This window comes from Penicillium bovifimosum (genome assembly GCF_028826915.1).
Source record: "Penicillium bovifimosum strain IBT 22155 chromosome Unknown utg000002l_segment0_segment0, whole genome shotgun sequence".
Taxonomy (NCBI): domain Eukaryota; kingdom Fungi; phylum Ascomycota; class Eurotiomycetes; order Eurotiales; family Aspergillaceae; genus Penicillium; species Penicillium bovifimosum.
In genome coordinates this window covers 2839276-2857736 of record NW_026622711.1, presented here as the reverse complement: position 1 = coordinate 2857736, position 18461 = coordinate 2839276, and the positions used below count along the sequence as shown (strand labels likewise).

Sequence of the window (18461 nt, the reverse complement as noted above, 5' to 3'; positions counted from 1 at the left end):
CGTTTCAATAACCCGTTTTGCCTGATAACCATCCATACTCCGTACTTGAATTCGCTTAGCATCGAGGAATGATCTTCAGGAGCAGGGTCTTGATCGGCTTCTAGGCCTTCTCACCTTCTTAACCGAGTATGGGTTCACGCAACTGCCGCGATCTGGCCTTGCTCCAGTCTGTATGATCTACGATCAATCTGCGTCTTACCAAAATGTAGGGGAACTGTTTATCTATGTACCTACCAAAGTGGGAAAATGAGGTTTTCCGCCCGCGTACCTTATATACGGTAGAGTGCAGACATACGATCCTTCAATCGTACCTGTACGAAGTAAGGTTCGTGTAAGCGAGCCTCAAGCCCCAGGGCCATGGGTTAACTGTTTCAGGCATTTATCTCGGTCTCGCCCCTAGCGCTTAGAGCCGCCCTTGGTGATTAGGGCTCGCTCGGAATCAATTGCGCCGGTGATGAGTAATTAATAGATGAAATTAAATCGCCAACCCACGGTTCCATGGATATGTTCCCTGGCGGCGTATGAGCTGCGCAGGTGTAAATAGGATTCCGGAGGTGTAACCCAAATTGGACTAGCGCGGATCCTTGTGACCTTCCCTTTTCACTTCCTGCGCCGTTTTTCCCCATAGCCACGCGACGAAATGATCTCCTGAACCGTGTCATCCCCGTGTTTTGATCTTTATTCAATGTCTGTATGTGTCCGTGTGAGTGTTATAAACAGAGCCCAAGGAGAGTGAGAATTAGCGACGAGACTGAAAATGAACATCCTCACCATTGTCTTCGCTTAAATTCGCAGATCAATAGATCCCTGATCGATCAAACCGTTTATGGGGGCATGAAGTAGTATGTGACAGGTCCAGCAGGATCTGCACTAACCGTAGCCGAGGTGCAATCGTCCAACGGGGTCTCTACGGCCTCCCCAATTAGGTTTAGGGGGCTGCACATCTCACAAGGCTGGGTGGTTAGGGCCTCTTCCTTTATTTTTTCGCGTGGGGCAATCGTCATTCCCCACGTTAATCTCCGGAATTATATTTGTTTTATCTGATTTGGTATTTTAAAATTGAATTATCCAAATCTAAAACAGAAAATTCAATTAATTTAAGCTTTGAAGCGGACTCTGTCTCATAGAAAAAAGAAAGAAAATAATTTAAAGGCAAAAAAAAAAAAAAAAAAAAAAAACAAAATGCCGTAACGTAAATCGTAATTTGCCTGAGTCGGCAGCCTCCGCTGGCGATCATCCAAAGCCGCCCGCCTGCTTTGTAGGTATAAACCTCGTGGCATCCCCCACTCATTGAACAAAGCTGGAACTTGAAACACATCTGGATCAACTCGAAAACATCCAACTTCACCATGGATCTCGCCAGCCTTCTATCTCACAGCACGGCTGTGAAGCCTTCATACACTCCTCTCGAGTCCAGCTACTATAAGCGCTCCGCGCCTTTGTCGCCGCCCGCCGAAGAGCCCAGAGTCTCGCTGCCTTCAATCTCATCTCTCTTCGAAGGTGCCGATGGTGCTCAACACGCAGCCAGTGAGTATTCCAATAGTACATCAATACCCAAACACACATAACTAACCTTCTCCGCAGAACGTCAACGCCTCTCACCATCTCTCGGTGACCGTCATGTGCGCATGCAGTCCTACGAACTGCCTCCAACACCACCTCTGCGTCCCGGTTCCGGCCACGGGCACCACCTCCACAGCCGGGCATCACCCGCAGAGTCCCTCCCTCACAAGGAACCCCACCACCTGCACCGGGCCTCCATCTCCAGCAGTGGCTCAATCCACATCGCCCGCAACACAGGACCCTACGCCTCGCCCGCTCCAAGTGTCTCATCCTACTCCCCCATCGACACTCCCCAACAGCAGCAAATGTACTACCCCCGCCCACCAACCGCCTCATCCTTCCAACCCTCAACACCCGCATCAGCAACCCAGATGCCCCAGCTGCAAACCCAATCCCAGCAGCCCCAGCCGCAATCTCACTCCTCGGCTCTCATCTCCCCGGTCACCCCGGCCTGGCAGCACCACCACTACTTTCCGCCCTCAACCTCTGCCCCTTACCAGCAGAACCACGACCGCTATATCTGCCGCACTTGCCACAAGGCTTTCTCGCGGCCTTCTTCGCTGCGCATCCACTCCCACTCGCACACGGGCGAGAAGCCCTTCCGCTGCACGCATGCTGGCTGTGGCAAGGCGTTCTCGGTGCGCAGCAATATGAAGCGTCATGAGCGTGGCTGTCACTCGGGTCGCCCGGCTGCGGCTGTTGCTACTGCGCTTGTTGTATGAGTGCTTGTGGATTTGATGTGTATATTTCCGCGCTTGGCCTATGTTTTTCTTAAAAATGTCTTTCCTATGTTTGGTGGGGGGTTTCTTTTGTTTGGCGTTGTGTGTGATGCCGTGATGATACCCTGGATCTTGGCTATGATTCTTTTTGGATTCTCATTTGGTTTAGATGGGTCAGATCTATAAACCACTTATGTATATAACACATTATGATTCTCAATGTACATTCTATGATCAGACTTTAACTCTTTTTCAGGACTCGTATTTGTCTTAGGGTTTGTACCTAGTTTCTTTGTATGCATGTCCTTGGACCGGGTAAGTCAATGTACTGGACAAGAGAGATGTGCGTTGACAGCCAGCCATGAATGAGTCTAGACAAGCGGCCTAACTCCCCCTTGTCTGTCGTAGTCATGTCCAAATGGATGGATGCACCTTGAAGGCGAGGCCCATGGCTGCCAACATCAACCTCCGTATAACACAAGGACAACATCAAGTCAAGGGAATGAGCTGTTCAGGAACCTAGTAAGTATGTACAGTCATTCATTCTTCTCTATGTATACCCGAGAATGTATCATCAAATCATTATCAACATAAACCATTCCTCCAAAAACCCAATATCCAAACCATATCTCAACATCAAACCGGCACAAAATCCCAAAACAATCGCCAATCACCTCCAGATCTACTCATCCAAAACCCCCCTCGCCATCGCAGCAAGACTAGCCTCATACCTCGCCGGATTATGATCACTCAACATCCCCCCAGCAAACCTCAACTCCCCAAACCAAGCATCAACATCCCTAATAAACCGAAGCTGCACGCGCGTCGCCGGCCTTCCCAACCTTGGATACCCATCGCACCCCAGATCAGGAGCCGTAAAGGCATCCCGCTGCAGCACGCGCATAGTCTCAACGACAAACACCTCACCCGGCGGCATGAGTTTCGGCGCACGCATCTCATCCCGCAACAGCCGCAGCGTCTTCCATGCCCAGGCGTCCTCGCCAACACCGTCACCGGCATTAACGACCAGCGGCGGCTGATTGACGTAGAATTTGTGAATGATGCTCTGACGGAGCGAGTCGCGGAGGCGCTGACGGATGTGCGCTTTGGCACCTACCGCGTCGTCCTTGAAGGATACTGACGCCGTGTGCATGTCGTGCAGAATCCCCAGGGACAGACTGGGGACTATGTCTGAGCCGTTGACGATTGTTGTTATTAGGCCTCGGGTGGCGAGGCGGAGGAAGGGGGACATGCAGGCTGGGGGTCCGTAGGCGTAGACGTGAATTGGGCGGTTTGCGGGGAGGGTGTAGGTTGGCGGGCTGGGGTGTGGATTTGGGTTGTTGTCTGTGGCTAGGAGACGGGGACGCGTGGCAGATTGGTAGGAGGCTGTTACGAAGGAGGTGCCTGTTGGGGAGGGGTTGGGTTCTGAGATCATTGTTGCGAGGAGGGCGGCGACGCCGCCGCCGAGGGAGTGGCCGCAGAGGACTATGCCGTAGTCTTGGAATTCTTCGAGAGCGGCGCGGAGGGTGATCATCACGCGGCCGCCGCCGCCTTCCAGGAGACGTTTGGCGGAGCTGTGCATGCCTTTGTGTACTTTCCAGCTTCTGCCTTGCCATTCTAGATTGTCGTACTCGCAGGTCATGTCGGTGAGGATGTCCTCGAAGCCCCAGGTTCCGCGAAGGGTCAGGACTATGGCTTTGGAGTCGTGGTCGATGGATAGATAGTGAACTAGCGGGAAGCCTGTTTCTGTCTCGCCGGCTGCGTTTGAGCCACCGGCTGGATCGACGAAGGACGATAGGAGAATCGTAGAGGGTGGGAGACCTGCATTCTCCGAGAAAGCACTATGCTCGTGGCCGTCTGACCGGGTACTAGGGAGAAGAGTCTTCGGGTCTCTGGGTACACCCATGACCTTGAGTGCATTGGAGCCATATGAGGCAGCGGAGAACCGGCAGAACCGGCGGATGTTCTGCACAAAATGCCTCTCCGGAAAGATACCTGGAACGAATCCATCACGGTTGAGGGCCTGGATGGTTTCCATATCTTCATATGCGCTTTTGCGAGGCCGATGGGCAAGAAGCAGCGACGTTTCGGAACCTGCCGTTGCTAGGGAATATAGGCTGGGTGTATATGATTGGGACCTGCGGTGTAGAGCCGAGGAACCGGGACGGCTATCATTCGCTGGGACCGTGCCCTCTGTTTCAGACCTAGTCACAGACATGGAACTGCTGCTACGAACGTGCGTTCGGGCTGCGGAAGGTGATCCAGGCCGCATGCCAATCCCACGGCGTGAGAGGAATGTCTCGGTTTGAGTGAGGAGGGACTCTTGACTCTTCTCCCGCATTGCAAAATGGCTCCCTCGTGAGCCACGAGAGGCATAATGCGGTGGCGCATGTTTTGCTTGAGACTGTGGCGAGAGGCTCTGGGGGCCGTTTTGGAACGATGGCCTTCGCAAATTTCTACTTGAAACAGGGGTTGTCGGCCGATGGCTCAGAGGCTCACTATGGGTCTTTTTGACATCGGGTCTACTAGAGACTTCCTGTGCAGTAGTTTGATTCGCTGATGTAGTTCCCTTCGTAGGCCTGGGCGGTAGACGGGGAACAGACATCCCCGATGAGCCAGCGGCTTTTGGGGCTGGCTTCTTCGGTGGCGGACGCTTGGTTTCGTTTCTTTCCAGACCAGCTGGCTTGACCCTCTGTGCAAACTTCGACAACGTAGCTTTGCTGAGTCCAGATTTAGGAGATACCGACGGAGATTCGGGAGTTATCTCGCGGCGTTTGTGTGAAATGCCATGCTTGACATCAGGATTCGAGTGCGACCGGTCAGAAGGAGACTTCACTGTAAGCAATGGGCTGTCTGGCAATGGACGTTTATAGCTTTCCGATCCAGGCAGATCAACAATCCCGGAGCCACCATGAGGTCGCAGCTGAGTGCTCTGAGATTTGTTGAAGGCTGTTCTGAATACCACAGTATGCCTGGGCTGCCGTCTCCGACTGTTGGCGATACCTGTATCGCTGTAGTCTTGATCATGATGGAATCTCTCCGCGATCATTTCAGTCCCAGGTGGCGGGGCGATCTCTGCCATATCATCATCGTAGATATCGACTGTGATCGTTCGCGCCGTCTGGACCTCCGATCTGATGGACGCATGGCAACCCTGAGGGAGTTGGCTCATGATATAAGCACGGATATCCTCATCCGAGGCTTGCCCCTGGCCACTCAATGGAAGAGAGAGACGAGGGTCTGAAGGGTCGTTAACGCTCGACCGTCGGACTGCACCAAAAGTTTCCTCGTCATTCCCAGGCATCACAAAAGAAGCACTGCCAGGCTCAACCGACTCCTCAGTCTCCCGACTGGGGAACTGCAGCTGATGGGACCCGATCACGTCTGCTCTTGCGCCGTTGTCCAGGATGACCACATCCCAAATTGTCTCGTCCCCTCCATTCTCGCGCAGCTGCCTTTCGGTGCTTTTCTTACCCCAACGCTGCAATAGTGCAAATCCTAGAGAGCCGACGAGTAGATCACCAACGCCAATGTTCTCGGTATTTGCACCGGGCTCAACTGATCTAAACTCACGCCGAATGAGCGTGATTATGGCGGCAATGGCCCTTGAAGACTCGGTGGACCCAAGAATGGCGTCCAAAGTAGACAAAAGTGCCTGCGAGAGGTTTGAGATTGAAGACAAAGTGGTCGACGAGAAATGGAAAGTCGCTGCGGCGAAAAATGACGCTGAAGTTACTGTTGTGTGGAGTGCCGCCAACTAGACGTTGTCAGGGGTCCCGTCGCGTCCGAGGGGATCTGATAAAGAACATACACTTCTCTCGAGGAGAGATTCCACCTCTGCCCTACCATGATCATCACTACTACGAGTAGCGACGTCTCGTCCTGCCCTTGTCAAGATCCCTTCGACCAACGCCCGGCTTAGTTCCAAGCTGGTCAAAGTCGTGGCTCGCGCGCCATCCAGGGCAGCCCCGCCAAAGAATGTGCCCAGTCGCAATGATAGCGACGTTGACTGGGTAATCAACGATATTAACGACGCGACTGGCCGCGGGAGTAGAGTCGATCCTGAGGCTGGTACGTGAGCATGTGCATAGTCCAGGCTCATCTCAACGTCATCTTGAAGTGGTTCGGGGTTTGCCCGCTCACGAGACTCAAACATATTGATAGAGATGGAGAATACGAAAATGATTGAGCCATGAAGAGATGAATCAGATGATTGCTACAACTATACAGTGTAAATGATCTAGGTAAGCCAGTTCGTGGTACCTGGCTGGCCCAACCAAGAAGATCGGCGCTTTTCACATGTGATCAGCCTCCATTTCCAAGATTTCGCTTCTGATTTTCTTCCCATCTACATCATCGCCTTCACATCCCCTCCATACTGAACCTTGCGCATTTGGTCCCGGTTGCAATCTGCTACTCTGCGAATTCCTGATAGTCCCATGTTCTGCCACAAATCGGCCAACAGACCCTTCAGTACCTGCCGGGCCCCATCTCGGCCCTGGATGCTCAGCCCGTAGATGACCGGGCGACCAACCAGGACTGCTTTGGCTCCCAAACACAATGCCTTGATCACATCCGATCCTGTTCGAATACCAGAGTCGAAAAGTACAGTTATCTTATCGCCGACTGCGTCAACAATCTCCGGGAGGACATCCAAGGACCCAATAGCACCATCCACTTGGCGGCCTGGACAAATGTCAGAAAGCAAAAACATGATAACCCTTTGTCTAGTGAACCACTTACCACCATGATTAGAGACCACGATACCATCGCATCCAGCCTCTACCGCCAGTTTCGCATCCTCCACATGCTGGATCCCCTTCAAAACCAAAGGCCCATCCCAGTTCTTTCGCAAGAAAGCCAAATCCTCCCACGAATGCGGGTTCCCTGCGAAAATATCACCAATCCAAGCGCGCGAAGCACCAACAATATCCTCCTCGATCGTCGAACCCGATTCCTTCTCGAACTTAGCCCGGAAAACAGGATCAGAGAACCCGACCTGGTTGCCAACCCCCTTGATAAAGGGGACGTAGGCGTTATCCAAATCGGCCGGTCGCCACGCCAGCGACCAGGTATCCAAGGTGACGACCAGAACCGAGAATCCATTCTCCTTCGCGCGCTTTAGCAGCGAAAGCGTGACGTCGTTGTCCCTCGGCCAGTACAGCTGGTACCATCGCTTGCCATCCTTATTGGCGGTCGCAACCTCTTCGATCGAGCTCGTGCTCGCTGTGCTCAATGTATATGGCACCCCGACTTCCTCGCATACCTCTGCAAGACCTGTCTCCTTGTCTTCGTGGAAGATACCCTGTACGCCGACCGGGGCCATGATCAGGGGGTTGTCGTATTTCTGGCCGAAGAGCTCGACCGAAACGTCTTGCTCGGGTGTCTGGGTACGTCATCAGTTAGTGGAAATGTAGATTGTAGTCTGTTGTAAACTGTTTTATCTCACATTTCGCATCATCCGAGGGATTCTATGAGGCTCGACGGTTAGTTTCTAGGTATTGCGGTAAGCAGCTAGAATACCTACAGCTTCCACTGTCGAAATGCCAGCCGGTTGCTATCCATTGTCGCTTTCTCGCCTGCTCCACCGGCGACATAATTGAATGCACGGATGCCCAGAGACTTTTTGGCTTGCTCCTCTAGCAGGCGGGGGTCGGTGGTTACTCCGGGCACCAGGCTCATCAAGGCGCCCTTGCCATAGATCTCCGTTTGATAACTGCCGTAATTGTCAGACATTGTGAATTAAAATTGTCGGTAACCAGGAGGTTGAAGAAATCAGGTCGGAATCTTGGGGAGCTGGGGTAATGGGGATAACTATGCCTCAAATCCAAGTGCGGAGACGAGATGAACCGAGGCTCCACGGCTTCGTGCGTCACCATCTTCTTGGTTTTGCTTCCCAGTTGGAGCTTCATTGTTATCCAAAATTCACTCGAAAGCCCGCCGAGTTTTAGTGAGCTGTATAATTACCGCGAGATCGAAGTCGTCGTCCATCCCACTGAAAGGGAGCGGCACCAGTGAGCCCATCATAACGCAACGAGAGCAAGTTCCCCATCTATAAGCCGCGACTGATACATCTTCGGATTAAAACTGGAGAACCCCATCTCCATCAACTCAAGACGACTGTGAGTAGCATCCGTCGCATTAGACACATGCAATGTAAAGCTCCAGAGAAGTATGCAGTGGAAAACCAGATTGATCAAGGTCTCTCGCCAGGGATCCTAACGTTCAGCCACTGGAATTGACATCCATACTACCCCATTGGCTGAGATGCCATGGACCCGAGTGAGTTGTCTCACCGAACTGGTTGTTCTTGTGTTGACTGTTCGTAGCACTTTCCCGTCTCTAGCTGTGAGGAGCCACCCTCTACCCGACTACTCGAAGCTACATTGCGAAGGAGACAAGTTTCGAAAAAGGAAAGCTGAGTATATTGACACTAGAAAGTGTGTCAACCGACACATGAAGAAGTAAGAACATTGATGGGTATCTTAAACAAAAATAAAGCAGCACATCATGAGAAGGGCCTATCCCTCGAACCATTCCCTGGTCATCCCGAGACCATCCCAAACCAGCCCCGAAACCCATCATGCTGACTTCCAAATCTTGATAGTCATATCGTCAGAGGTATAGACAATCATTCTTCCATCGCGCCCCAATACAATGGCCCGAACCCAGCCCGAATAGCCAGTCACTACCTGGGCACAAATGAAGTTTGACGGTGCAGCCCATACACGGATCGTCAAGTCGTCAGCTGCCGATGCCACGTTGTTCCCGTCTTCAGAAAACGCAATCACACGCAGAGGCCCAGAGTGTCCCTGGAGGACATTAAGAGCGGCGCCAGAAGCTGTATCCCAGATGCGCACGGTCTTGTCCTGCGACCCGGACGCCAGCAGCTTCCCATTGGGAGAGAAACAAACAGCTCTAATCGAGGCATCATGGCCACTCAGTTTATGAAGCTCATTGCTGGTGGTCGTATCCCAGAGTCGGATTGTATTGTCGTCTGAGGCTGAGGCGAGGGTCTTCCCATCAGATGAGAAGGCCACAGTACGCACCCAGCCCGTGTGTCCAGTGAAAATCTTGAGCTGCGAGCCCTCCATCGAATTCCATAGACGTACAGTGAAATCATCAGATGCCGAAGCAAGAGTTTTTCCATCAGGTGAAAATTCCACAGCGCGCACTTTGCCTGTATGGCCCTGCAGTATGCGGTAGGTGAAGCCCGTGTTGGCGTCGCTGATGCGAATCGTCATGTCATCGGAAGCAGTGGCCAAGAGTCGGCCCATTGGGGAGAATCTCACGGAGCGAACCCAGCTGGCATGACCGTTGTCCCTTGGGATGCCGCGCTGGTGACCGGTTTTGGCGTTCCATAGACGGATCATCATGTCGTTAGAAACCGAGGCCAGGATTTCGCCATCTTTGGATAATGCTACTTCCCAGATCCAGCCGGTGTGACCATCAAGGGTCTTGGATGCGACAAGCTTCCCAAGAGAAGGGGAGGTCGGATTCATTGGTGGAAGATATAATTTTTTTCCCCCTGGATAATTTTTGTTGTGCGTGATCCAGGAAAGTGGAAAGCAAGGATGTGAATGTTCCAAATCTCCGGGGATGAAGGAAGGAAGAATGCAACCTTCAAAGAGTAGCAACTCTAGGAGTTGTTTGCAAAGCTTTGCTGTGAGACGCGTGGGCGTGGAGGATTTCTCATAGTGAGAGTTGCAGTCACAAGTGTCAGAGATATGTGCCCGTCAGCAGTGCATTGCGGGGTGAACAGGATTGCAAGGGGAAAAAGTCCCGTTCATAGCAGACGATAAGTGTATCCCAAATTTGACTATGCGCAGAAAGAGTCGGAAAGTGATAGTCCCTGACTTTTCGTGCTCGTTTCTTGCAGCAAATCACAGGCACAAATAGGCAAAAATGACCGCGGGATTCGATATTAGGTAAGCTGGCTAGGCCCGGGTCGATCCCGATCGGCTGACCTTTGCTACTTCGTACAAGACGTTGTACTTGTGTAAAATGAACTTGCTATAGGTAGCAGAAACATCGTCTTTTACCTTCAATGTTACCTATGATGCATGTACTTGGCAGTCCCATTCCGTTTTAGGGCTCAGGCCTTGGCGCTTTTTGATCTCAAAGCAAAATTGAGCACACCACTCGGAGCCACTCACAGATCAGGATAGAAGCTGATTAAGCGTCGTATGACTATGTATCACATGACCTTGAGTTCTGATCGAGGATCGTCGATCTACTGTGTATTTCAGAGGTTACCTCACTTACCTGATCAGTGATCAGGCTGGGGCTCGCATGGTCGAATCATGTCCACTTTCTGCGAGACGAAGTAACAGGTTTTGTGGTCGGCTTTTACTGTGATGCGAAAGATGAGCGAAAGAAAAGCATGTGGGGTACGATGATCTACGTGCACGTGACCTTGATCGAGCCGGAGGCGAGCATCAAAGGGAAAGGAAAAGGTTCCTCGTGTACAGCCAAGTAGCCGTGTGGGTAGCTCCTGGAGACCCAAGGAACCTAGGTTACCTTTCAGTCTTAGTGATACATAGTTGGACTTTCTGTGGTGGCACTGACATGACCATGATGCATGCTGGCCTCAGGCACCGATTTCTTCGCCATCCTACTTACTTAAAAAGCGACTTGAAGCCACATGAATGATTGGTGAAATATCCTGTACTTCGTATTTAGCTGTGAACGAGATTACCCCTGCATCTAAGAAGGAAGAAATACCGAACATAATCAACCAGCACTGGTGACTGCACTGGTCTGTTGACAGGGGCCTTATCAATCGGCGGCAAGGGCCACCCAATCCTTGGCACTAGCCAACTTTAATTCTTCCCGGTGACTTTTTCGCGACAATTTCTTCTTAACGCTCACGTCAGCATTTAAGTTTTGTTGAGGGCCTTGGAGTCTCTCCCATGCATTCGCATCGCATCTTCACATTCTTTTGATCGCACCATGGGACATGCTGAACCCGGCATGGGTTCACTCAATGACCAAGAGCCTGACGCAGTCGACGCAGGGCCAACTCTCCTTGAAGAGCAGACCGAGAAGGTTCTCATCAGAAAAATTGACCTGCATGTCCTTCCATTCGTGGTGTTATTGTATCTTTTCAGCTTTTTGGATCGAGGTACGCGCTCAGGTGGGGGTGGGGTGCCTGACCCATCCTTGGATAACAACGTGCCTGTACGAATGCGGAAATGAAAACATTCACTGACCTGGGACCTGCAGTCAACATTGGAAATGCGCGATTGTACGGCCTTGAAGAGGACTTGGGACTGGTTGGCAACCAGTACCAAGTAGCCGTGTCCATCCTCTTTGTGACTTACTGTGTACGCATATCCCGCAATCCAGGTACCGCACGGTCACTAATATCAAGGTCCAGTTCTTCGAGGTTCCCTCGAATCTTGTACTCAAGAAATTGAGACCGTCTCGGTATATTGCCACGATCGCAGTGCTGTGGGGGACCATTGCAACTCTCACAGGCATAGTTCAAAATTATGCCGGCCTGATCGCTTGCCGAGTTCTACTCGGGGTTGTAGAAGCAGGGCTCTTCCCAGGCTTCATCACCTACCTTACTCTGTTTTATAGTAAACGGGAGATCGCTCTGCGTACAAGCTACCTGTTCAGCAGTGCGGCTGTCGCAGGAGCCTTCGGCGGTTTATTGGCTTACGGCATTGGATTCATGGATGGCATCGCCGGACTGCGAGGCTGGCGCTGGATCATGATCATCGAGGGGATCCCGACAGTTCTACTTGGTGTGGTGACTTGGTTTGGGTTGGCAGATGATCCGGACACGGCGTACTATCTCAACAAAGAGGAGCGGGAGCTTGTTGTCCGCCGCCGAAGTCGTTACACCGGCCAGACCGAGTCTGCGCAGAAATTTCACTGGGCAGATGTCAAAGAGGGTGTGCTCGATTGGAAGATCTGGGCATTTTCGATTGGCCAGTTTGGTGTCGATACGATGCTCTACGGATACAGTACTTTCCTTCCTACCATCATCAAGGGCATGGGCAGATGGACGACCGCTGAGGTCCAGGCCTTGACGATTCCTTGCTACGCACTGGGCGCAATTGCATATCTGATAATTGCCTGGTTGAGTGATCGTACCCAACAACGTGCCCTCTTCATCTGTCTCTTCAGCATCATCTCGGTCGTTGGCTATGGTATCCTGATTTCGGATTCGTCTTCGGGTGTTCATTACTTCGGTGCCTTGATGGTCGCCCTGGGGCTATACGTTGCAGTCGGCTTACCCCTAGCCTGGCTCCCTACGAACTTGCCGCGATACGCAAAACGCACCTATGCCACCGGCCTGCAGCTTACCTTCGGAAACATCAGTGGAGTCATGTCCCCTTTCCTGTATCCCAATTCGGAAGGCCCGCGCTTCGTCCGTGGTAACGCTGTCACGTTGGGGTTAGTTGGATTTGCAGGCGTTGTATATGCTGGCATGTGGTACTGCTACCGAACAATCAACAGACGCAGAGCTCAGGGTCTGGAGGATGAGAAGGTCTCGTCTTTGTCGGAACAGGAGATCCAGGAAATGGGTGATCGAAACCCCAGGTTCCTATACACCTTATAAACTTACAATCATGGGAATACTCACTTTGTCGCATCGCATTGTTATTTTTTGAGCGACCTTTCTGTTTCTTATTGTCGTGTACAAGGTGTCATCTTTGGCCACCGAGCCACGACGGGCCTTTGGTCAAGATTCAATGTGTCAGATACTAGAAACTACGTGTCGTCATCTTCCGGGGACAACGAACGCACTTGCCGTGCTTTGTATATATATTCTTCTAGCGCGAGAGCACTGGAACGAGCTACTGGCGACGCTGTTTCCTCGTAGTTCGACGCCTCCCATAATGATGATGTCATGTCTGAAGGTCGCCCCCGTGGCCAGAGGTATAAGTCCGGGGTAAAGTTAGACCAGACAACATCAACAACATTTCTTTTATCTCTGTCCCCCAAAGCCTGGTAACTAACAGACTACTCTAATCAACGCACATTGAAAATCTATGATTATGAAGCACTTAAAACCCCTTAACCGGGTATTCCAAGTGGCCACAACGGCCCACCCTATACCTCCAGACCCTCTCCGAACTACCTGTTACATTCAGTCACAAAAGAGACCCCGAGCAGAAGATCATGATGATACCCCTGGAAGGTGCATCCTTAGTCCCGCACGATCAGAAACGTGCCAATCCGGCGCAGACGGCGAAATCCCACGCCACAAACTGCCTTCTGATCCGTCTAAAACAGCACCCGACAAGGAGTTCCTCGCACGCTAAAACAACAATACAGACTGGACGGAGACACTATTCATCATTCACTTTCAGTCAGCCCTGCACATATGGATGTCAGTCAGATTGTGGACCCGACGGGCGGCGACTGATCTACAAGGAGGTTTCTCGCGTGATTTCTTTTATAGGAATTGACCAAATTGTGAGCCGAGACATTTCAAGTCTTACTTTGATCAGCTCGCTTGCAAAATATCCGCGCGACAACTGGTGAAGCTCAGCTTAGTCCAATCAGGACTCCATTCTCGTTCTCAAATGTCATGCTAATTCTTTCTGTCCACTGTCCGGTGTTATAATCGGATACAGTCGAGAATGTCTGGAAGATACGAGCCACAATGTATGTAAGCACGATCATAGCATACTGTTCTGCATGACCGACCATCAGTCTCTCGATCATAGTGGCAAGGGAACAAGACTTACGACCAGGGCATATCCTAGGGCCCTTGTTGAATGGAATGAAGCCGGACATATCACTGCTTAGATGCTCCCAACGTTCTGGATAGAACTCCTCGGGGTTGTCCCCAAAGTCATTCCCTAAGCGATGCCGAGCCCAAGTGGAAAATACTACAATATCGTCTTTTCTGATCAGAACTGGTGACTGACCATCATCTCCTCCACCACTCGGCATCGTGGTGTGTTTGTTTGCTACCCTTGCATTGAATACAACCGCTGGGAAAACTCTCATCGCTATGCAAGCGATAGTATCAGCGTATTTCTCACACCAATGTATCGAGAAGGCAGCCTCACCTTCATGGAGTACCCAGCGTACATAGTGTAACGCTCCCAGCTGAGTCCACGTTGGCGGACTAGTCCCAATGGTATCAATGATGCTTGCCCTGAGCTTATGGACTACACGTTCGTCCTGAGATAAGCAATACAAAAGACCCGAGAGAGTGGTGCTCATGCTGTCATTTGCGAGCAGGATACTCAGTGCCTGGTCAGCGAATTGTGAGATATCTTCAATCTTGACATCGGCGTCAGCTTCAGTGTGTTCATCGCGGATTTTATCACTACGATATTCCCGTCTGTCGATTTCCCGCGTGGCACAAGCCATCACATATTCTCGTGCCCTCCGACAAGCCTGATTAAATGCTCGCTTTGGCACAAAATGATGGAAGGGACCCCGAAATCCGTCTCGCACAATCCTGTCTTTGATCAGATCAAGGTCGTCTATAAACTGCCTCTTCGCTGGCGACTGCGGGAAGCTGAGGGCATCCACAGCCTCCCCGAGAGAGAGAACAGACTCTGCAAGTCTAACGAGAGAGCAAGAGTACAGCGCTGGACGTCGAACACCTGACCATTTGGTGGGACATGCAGGAGAAAGTTCTGGAAATGCTGTTCACAGAGGCTCAGGTCAATCGCCTTGCGAAGGTTTGACAGCCGAGTCCGCAACTGTTCCCGGCTTCTCTTCCAGTCTGCGCCGTCAAGAGTAAAAATGCCGTGTGGTGTGATGGGCTCGAACAAGGACTTTCGCAATGGAGAGCTATCGAAATCGGCAAACCTTGTGGATAACATATGCTTGATGTTTTCTGCGTTGCAGGTGAAGATCACTCGGTAGCCAACAACGTTTGAGGCATACGTCTCGCCGTATCTCTGAAACAGAGAGTTTGTATATGGAAGTGACATTCGCTGCTGGAAGTGGAAAGCTAAAGTGATTGCTTTCATGATACCGAAGAAGTCATATCGAAAGACTTCGCTTTCGTCGCGAAGCTTTCCGCATCCATGCGCTCGCTCCAGTGCTCGCAGTTTCTGGGTTCGGATTGGTATTCGGACCAGGAGGATAATTTGACATCCCACAAAAGCCAACGCAGCAACCACTAACAGACTTTCTGGTCGTACAGCCTCCGAAGGCGGCTGAAGCGTCATCTCTGGGGTACGCAGGTGGTCTTTAGACATAGCACTGGTCATCAACTGGGCCTGAGACATGAGTTCAATCAAATGTCTTTCTCTGAGCTGCGTGATTCCAGATGAAAAGGATTGACTAATCAATCATCGATACCTAGGTGCAGGGATGGTTGGTCATGCCGTGATACAACGCTCTCTTGTGGTGCCCCAAACTGAAACTGATCACACTGCAAATGCATTACGGTAGGGTCAGCCCAATTTGCTCTTCCGGGTTATGCAGCCGGCGAGGAAATCAATATCTCGATCTCCGCTCATTCCGATCCAGAGGAATGTCAGAAGAATAACGAAGCAGTGCGTGAGTGTATAGTTAAATTCACACCCGCGGAGAGCAGAGTCTCCTACAGATTGCCCGTCATTTCGCTCTCGAACATCAAAGGAAAACCGATGCCAATATGGCCGAAAGAAAAAACTTCAACAGCAGCTTCTCGTTGATTCCCCAAGTTGAGCATGCGTTGAAACTCTCAGATGACTACGCCCTCGGTCTAGTACGTTCAGATGGCCATTGGTATGGCGAGATGAATAGCAATGTCACCATCACTGCTGAGTATATCTTCCTCCGGCAGGCTTTGGGACTCGATCTCAAAGCTGACGCTGCAGCATACTGTCGTCATCTCCTCTCTCAGCAAAATAGTGATGGCTCCTGGGGTCTGGCACCCGAGTACCCAGGCGACGTATCAACTTCGACCGAGGCCTATCTCGCACTGAAGATCTTGGGGACAAGCCCGCATATCCTAGCCATGCGCAGGGCCCGATCATTTGTGCTTCAAGCAGGGGGTATTGCGCGCGTGAGAGTCTTCACTCGCATTTACCTGGCCACATTTGGTCTCTTCCCGTGGAGCGCAGTGCCCCAGCTCCCTGTGGAGCTTATGCTTCTGCCTTCCATTTGCCCAATCAACATTTACAAATTTGCATCTTGGGCCCGCGGCACTATTGCTCCTCTTTTGATCATCTGCCATCATCAACCTGTGTACCCGCTACCAAACGGGAAGTCGACTACGAATGATTATCTAGACGAGCTATGGCTAGACTGCACGAACAAGGAGGTGCCTTACGGCCCGTCACTCCGGGAGCTGCTGTCCCAGAGAGAAATTACAGGACTGGCCTTCGGAGTTCTGGATAAACTCCTTTACCAGCTGAATGGACTTCGCTCTGTCCCTCTAATAAGGCCATATGCCCGGAGGCAATGTATGAAATGGGTCCTTGAGCGCCAGGAAAAGACCGGTGATTGGGCTGGCATTTTCCCTCCCATGCATGCCAGTATCTACGCGTTCGTGCTCGAAGGCTACAAACTGGACGATGACCCAGTACGCCTCGGCATCCAAGCATTGGAGAGATTTGCCTGGGAAGACCATAGAGGAAAGCGAATCCAAGCCTGCGTCTCACCCGTCTGGGATACAGCCTTGATGACGATTGGGCTCTGCGATGCTATGTCACCCAATAAGCAAACCATCGACCGCGCTCTCACATGGATCCGAGCCCGCCAGCTACTTCAACCCCGCGGAGATTGGTGCGTGTATCGGCCGAACCTAGCCCCCGGGGGGTTCAGTTTTGAGTACGAGAACAGCTGGTATCCTGATGTGGACGACACAGCTGCCATCATCCTTGCGCAGGTGAAGCACGATGCTGGTTCTATTGCTTCGGAGTCTGTGATTGCGGCTGCTACATGGATCCTGGGCATGCAGAACCCGGACGGGGGATGGGCTGCCTTTGATGTGGAGAACGACAAACTGTTTCTGAACAAGATTCCTTTCAGCGATATGGACAGCCTGTGTGATACATCATGCGCTGACATCACGGGGCGCATCCTGGAAGCATTTGGTCTAATGATGACTCGTTCTTCCGCAAATGCTAACGTGGACCAGCTGGTGCCTGAGCTGCGGGCGGCATGCACGCGTGGTGTACAATATCTTGTGTCCACACAGGAGTCCAATGGATCCTGGTTTGGTAGATGGGGATGTAACTACGTCTACGGTACCAGTCATGCACTGTGCGGACTGGCGTATTTTGTCGAGGACGATCGAGTTCGAGTGATGGTCAAACCCGCTCTGCAGTGGCTGAAATCAAGCCAAAATGCCGACGGTGGTTGGGGCGAGTCTCTCTTGTCGTATCGGCTACCTGAGTACCAGCTGGCGGCGTCAACACCGTCGCAAACTGCATGGGCATTGATGGGACTGCTGGCCCATCTTCCTGTTACTGATAAATCGATTGAGCGTGGGATTTCATACCTGGTAAGCTCGCAAAGACGGGAGGGTTCTGGCGCCTCATGGCCCCAAATTGTGTACACTGGAACTGGGTTTCCGAATCACTTTTACTTGGGCTATGACTATTACCGTCACTACTTTCCTATGATGGCTCTGGGACGGTACCTACAGGGTACTCGAGGATATGGCCAGAGGGAGCTGTGAAGTCAAAGATGGCTTGCCTGTGGATACTTCAGTGCATGGAAACAGATATTTAACGTGGGTCTAAATTGGAGTTTGCCTGCATTAGAACTCATAATTGTGCTTTTCTATGAGCTAAGCACGGTGCATCTCATCACATCTCATGAATTGGTTCCCCGCCCTATGCACTCTGCATGCACATCACATATTGAGCCATGCCCCAGATAAGCAAGCTGTGTCCCAGATGCAGGCTGTGTATGACTGGTTGACCCTGCTTACATCGGCGCTAAAGCAGCCACATGCAATAATCATGCAGCTCTCTTTATAACGTGGAGCCTCGGATTCCCAGAAGAGGAAGTCAAATGTGCATCTACATACAGGCCGCCCCGGTTGAGACACTGCTGTTCCTTTTTGTGTGATTTCTGAAGCTATTCGTCAATATGTTAATGCATGCGAACCAGGCCGGGCCAAAAGATCGACTGTTGATACTGACGCTTGGTCTCCTACTCGTCTATTGACTGCGGATGCAGGTGATAGCAAACTGAAGGTTGATGTCCGAGAGCATTCTCGCAGGGCTGAAGATGTGCATGCAGACAACATGTTCA

At 51.5% G+C, this 18461-nt stretch overlaps 8 protein-coding genes across 8 annotated transcripts; 4 read left to right on the top strand and 4 right to left on the bottom strand.

Annotated features, from left to right (window-relative positions):
* Window positions 1-1349: 1349 nt before the first annotated feature.
* On the top strand, window positions 1350-2285 carry N7515_002271 (uncharacterized protein; the record flags this gene model as incomplete). The annotated part of the gene is made up of 2 exons (XM_056663015.1): window positions 1350-1527; window positions 1585-2285. The coding sequence occupies 2 exons, from the start codon at window positions 1350-1352 to the stop codon at window positions 2283-2285; spliced, it is 879 nt and encodes a 292-aa protein (XP_056525128.1).
* Window positions 2286-2964: 679 nt separating this feature from the next.
* Window positions 2965-6438, bottom strand: N7515_002270 (lipase family protein; the record flags this gene model as incomplete). Its single annotated transcript, XM_056663014.1, has 2 exons — window positions 2965-6039; window positions 6094-6438. The coding sequence occupies 2 exons, from the start codon at window positions 6436-6438 to the stop codon at window positions 2965-2967; spliced, it is 3420 nt and encodes a 1139-aa protein (XP_056525127.1).
* Window positions 6439-6630: 192 nt separating this feature from the next.
* On the bottom strand, window positions 6631-8018 carry N7515_002269 (lactate 2-monooxygenase; the record flags this gene model as incomplete). Its single annotated transcript, XM_056663013.1, has 4 exons — window positions 6631-6968; window positions 7026-7668; window positions 7732-7753; window positions 7810-8018. 4 exons carry the CDS (start codon window positions 8016-8018, stop codon window positions 6631-6633), a joined length of 1212 nt encoding a protein of 403 aa, XP_056525126.1.
* An 845-nt stretch (window positions 8019-8863) lies between these two features.
* Window positions 8864-9784, bottom strand: N7515_002268 (WD40 repeat domain-containing protein; the record flags this gene model as incomplete). The annotated part of the gene is made up of 1 exon (XM_056663012.1): window positions 8864-9784. The coding sequence occupies one exon, from the start codon at window positions 9782-9784 to the stop codon at window positions 8864-8866; it is 921 nt and encodes a 306-aa protein (XP_056525125.1).
* Window positions 9785-11234: 1450 nt separating this feature from the next.
* N7515_002267 (putative MFS transporter) lies at window positions 11235-12855 on the top strand (the record flags this gene model as incomplete). The annotated part of the gene is made up of 3 exons (XM_056663011.1): window positions 11235-11406; window positions 11508-11608; window positions 11662-12855. 3 exons carry the CDS (start codon window positions 11235-11237, stop codon window positions 12853-12855), a joined length of 1467 nt encoding a protein of 488 aa, XP_056525124.1.
* A 439-nt stretch (window positions 12856-13294) lies between these two features.
* N7515_002266 (uncharacterized protein) lies at window positions 13295-13784 on the top strand (the record flags this gene model as incomplete). Its single annotated transcript, XM_056663010.1, is given in 2 exon segments — window positions 13295-13321; window positions 13332-13784. The coding sequence occupies 2 exon segments, from the start codon at window positions 13295-13297 to the stop codon at window positions 13782-13784; spliced, it is 480 nt and encodes a 159-aa protein (XP_056525123.1).
* A 3-nt stretch (window positions 13785-13787) lies between these two features.
* On the bottom strand, window positions 13788-15496 carry N7515_002265 (cytochrome P450 monooxygenase afumB; the record flags this gene model as incomplete). Its single annotated transcript, XM_056663009.1, has 4 exons — window positions 13788-13936; window positions 13991-14257; window positions 14318-14815; window positions 14869-15496. 4 exons carry the CDS (start codon window positions 15494-15496, stop codon window positions 13788-13790), a joined length of 1542 nt encoding a protein of 513 aa, XP_056525122.1.
* A 371-nt stretch (window positions 15497-15867) lies between these two features.
* Window positions 15868-17880, top strand: N7515_002264 (terpene cyclase/mutase family protein; the record flags this gene model as incomplete). The annotated part of the gene is made up of 1 exon (XM_056663008.1): window positions 15868-17880. One exon carries the CDS (start codon window positions 15868-15870, stop codon window positions 17878-17880), a length of 2013 nt encoding a protein of 670 aa, XP_056525121.1.
* Between the last annotated feature and the right edge of the window lie 581 nt (window positions 17881-18461).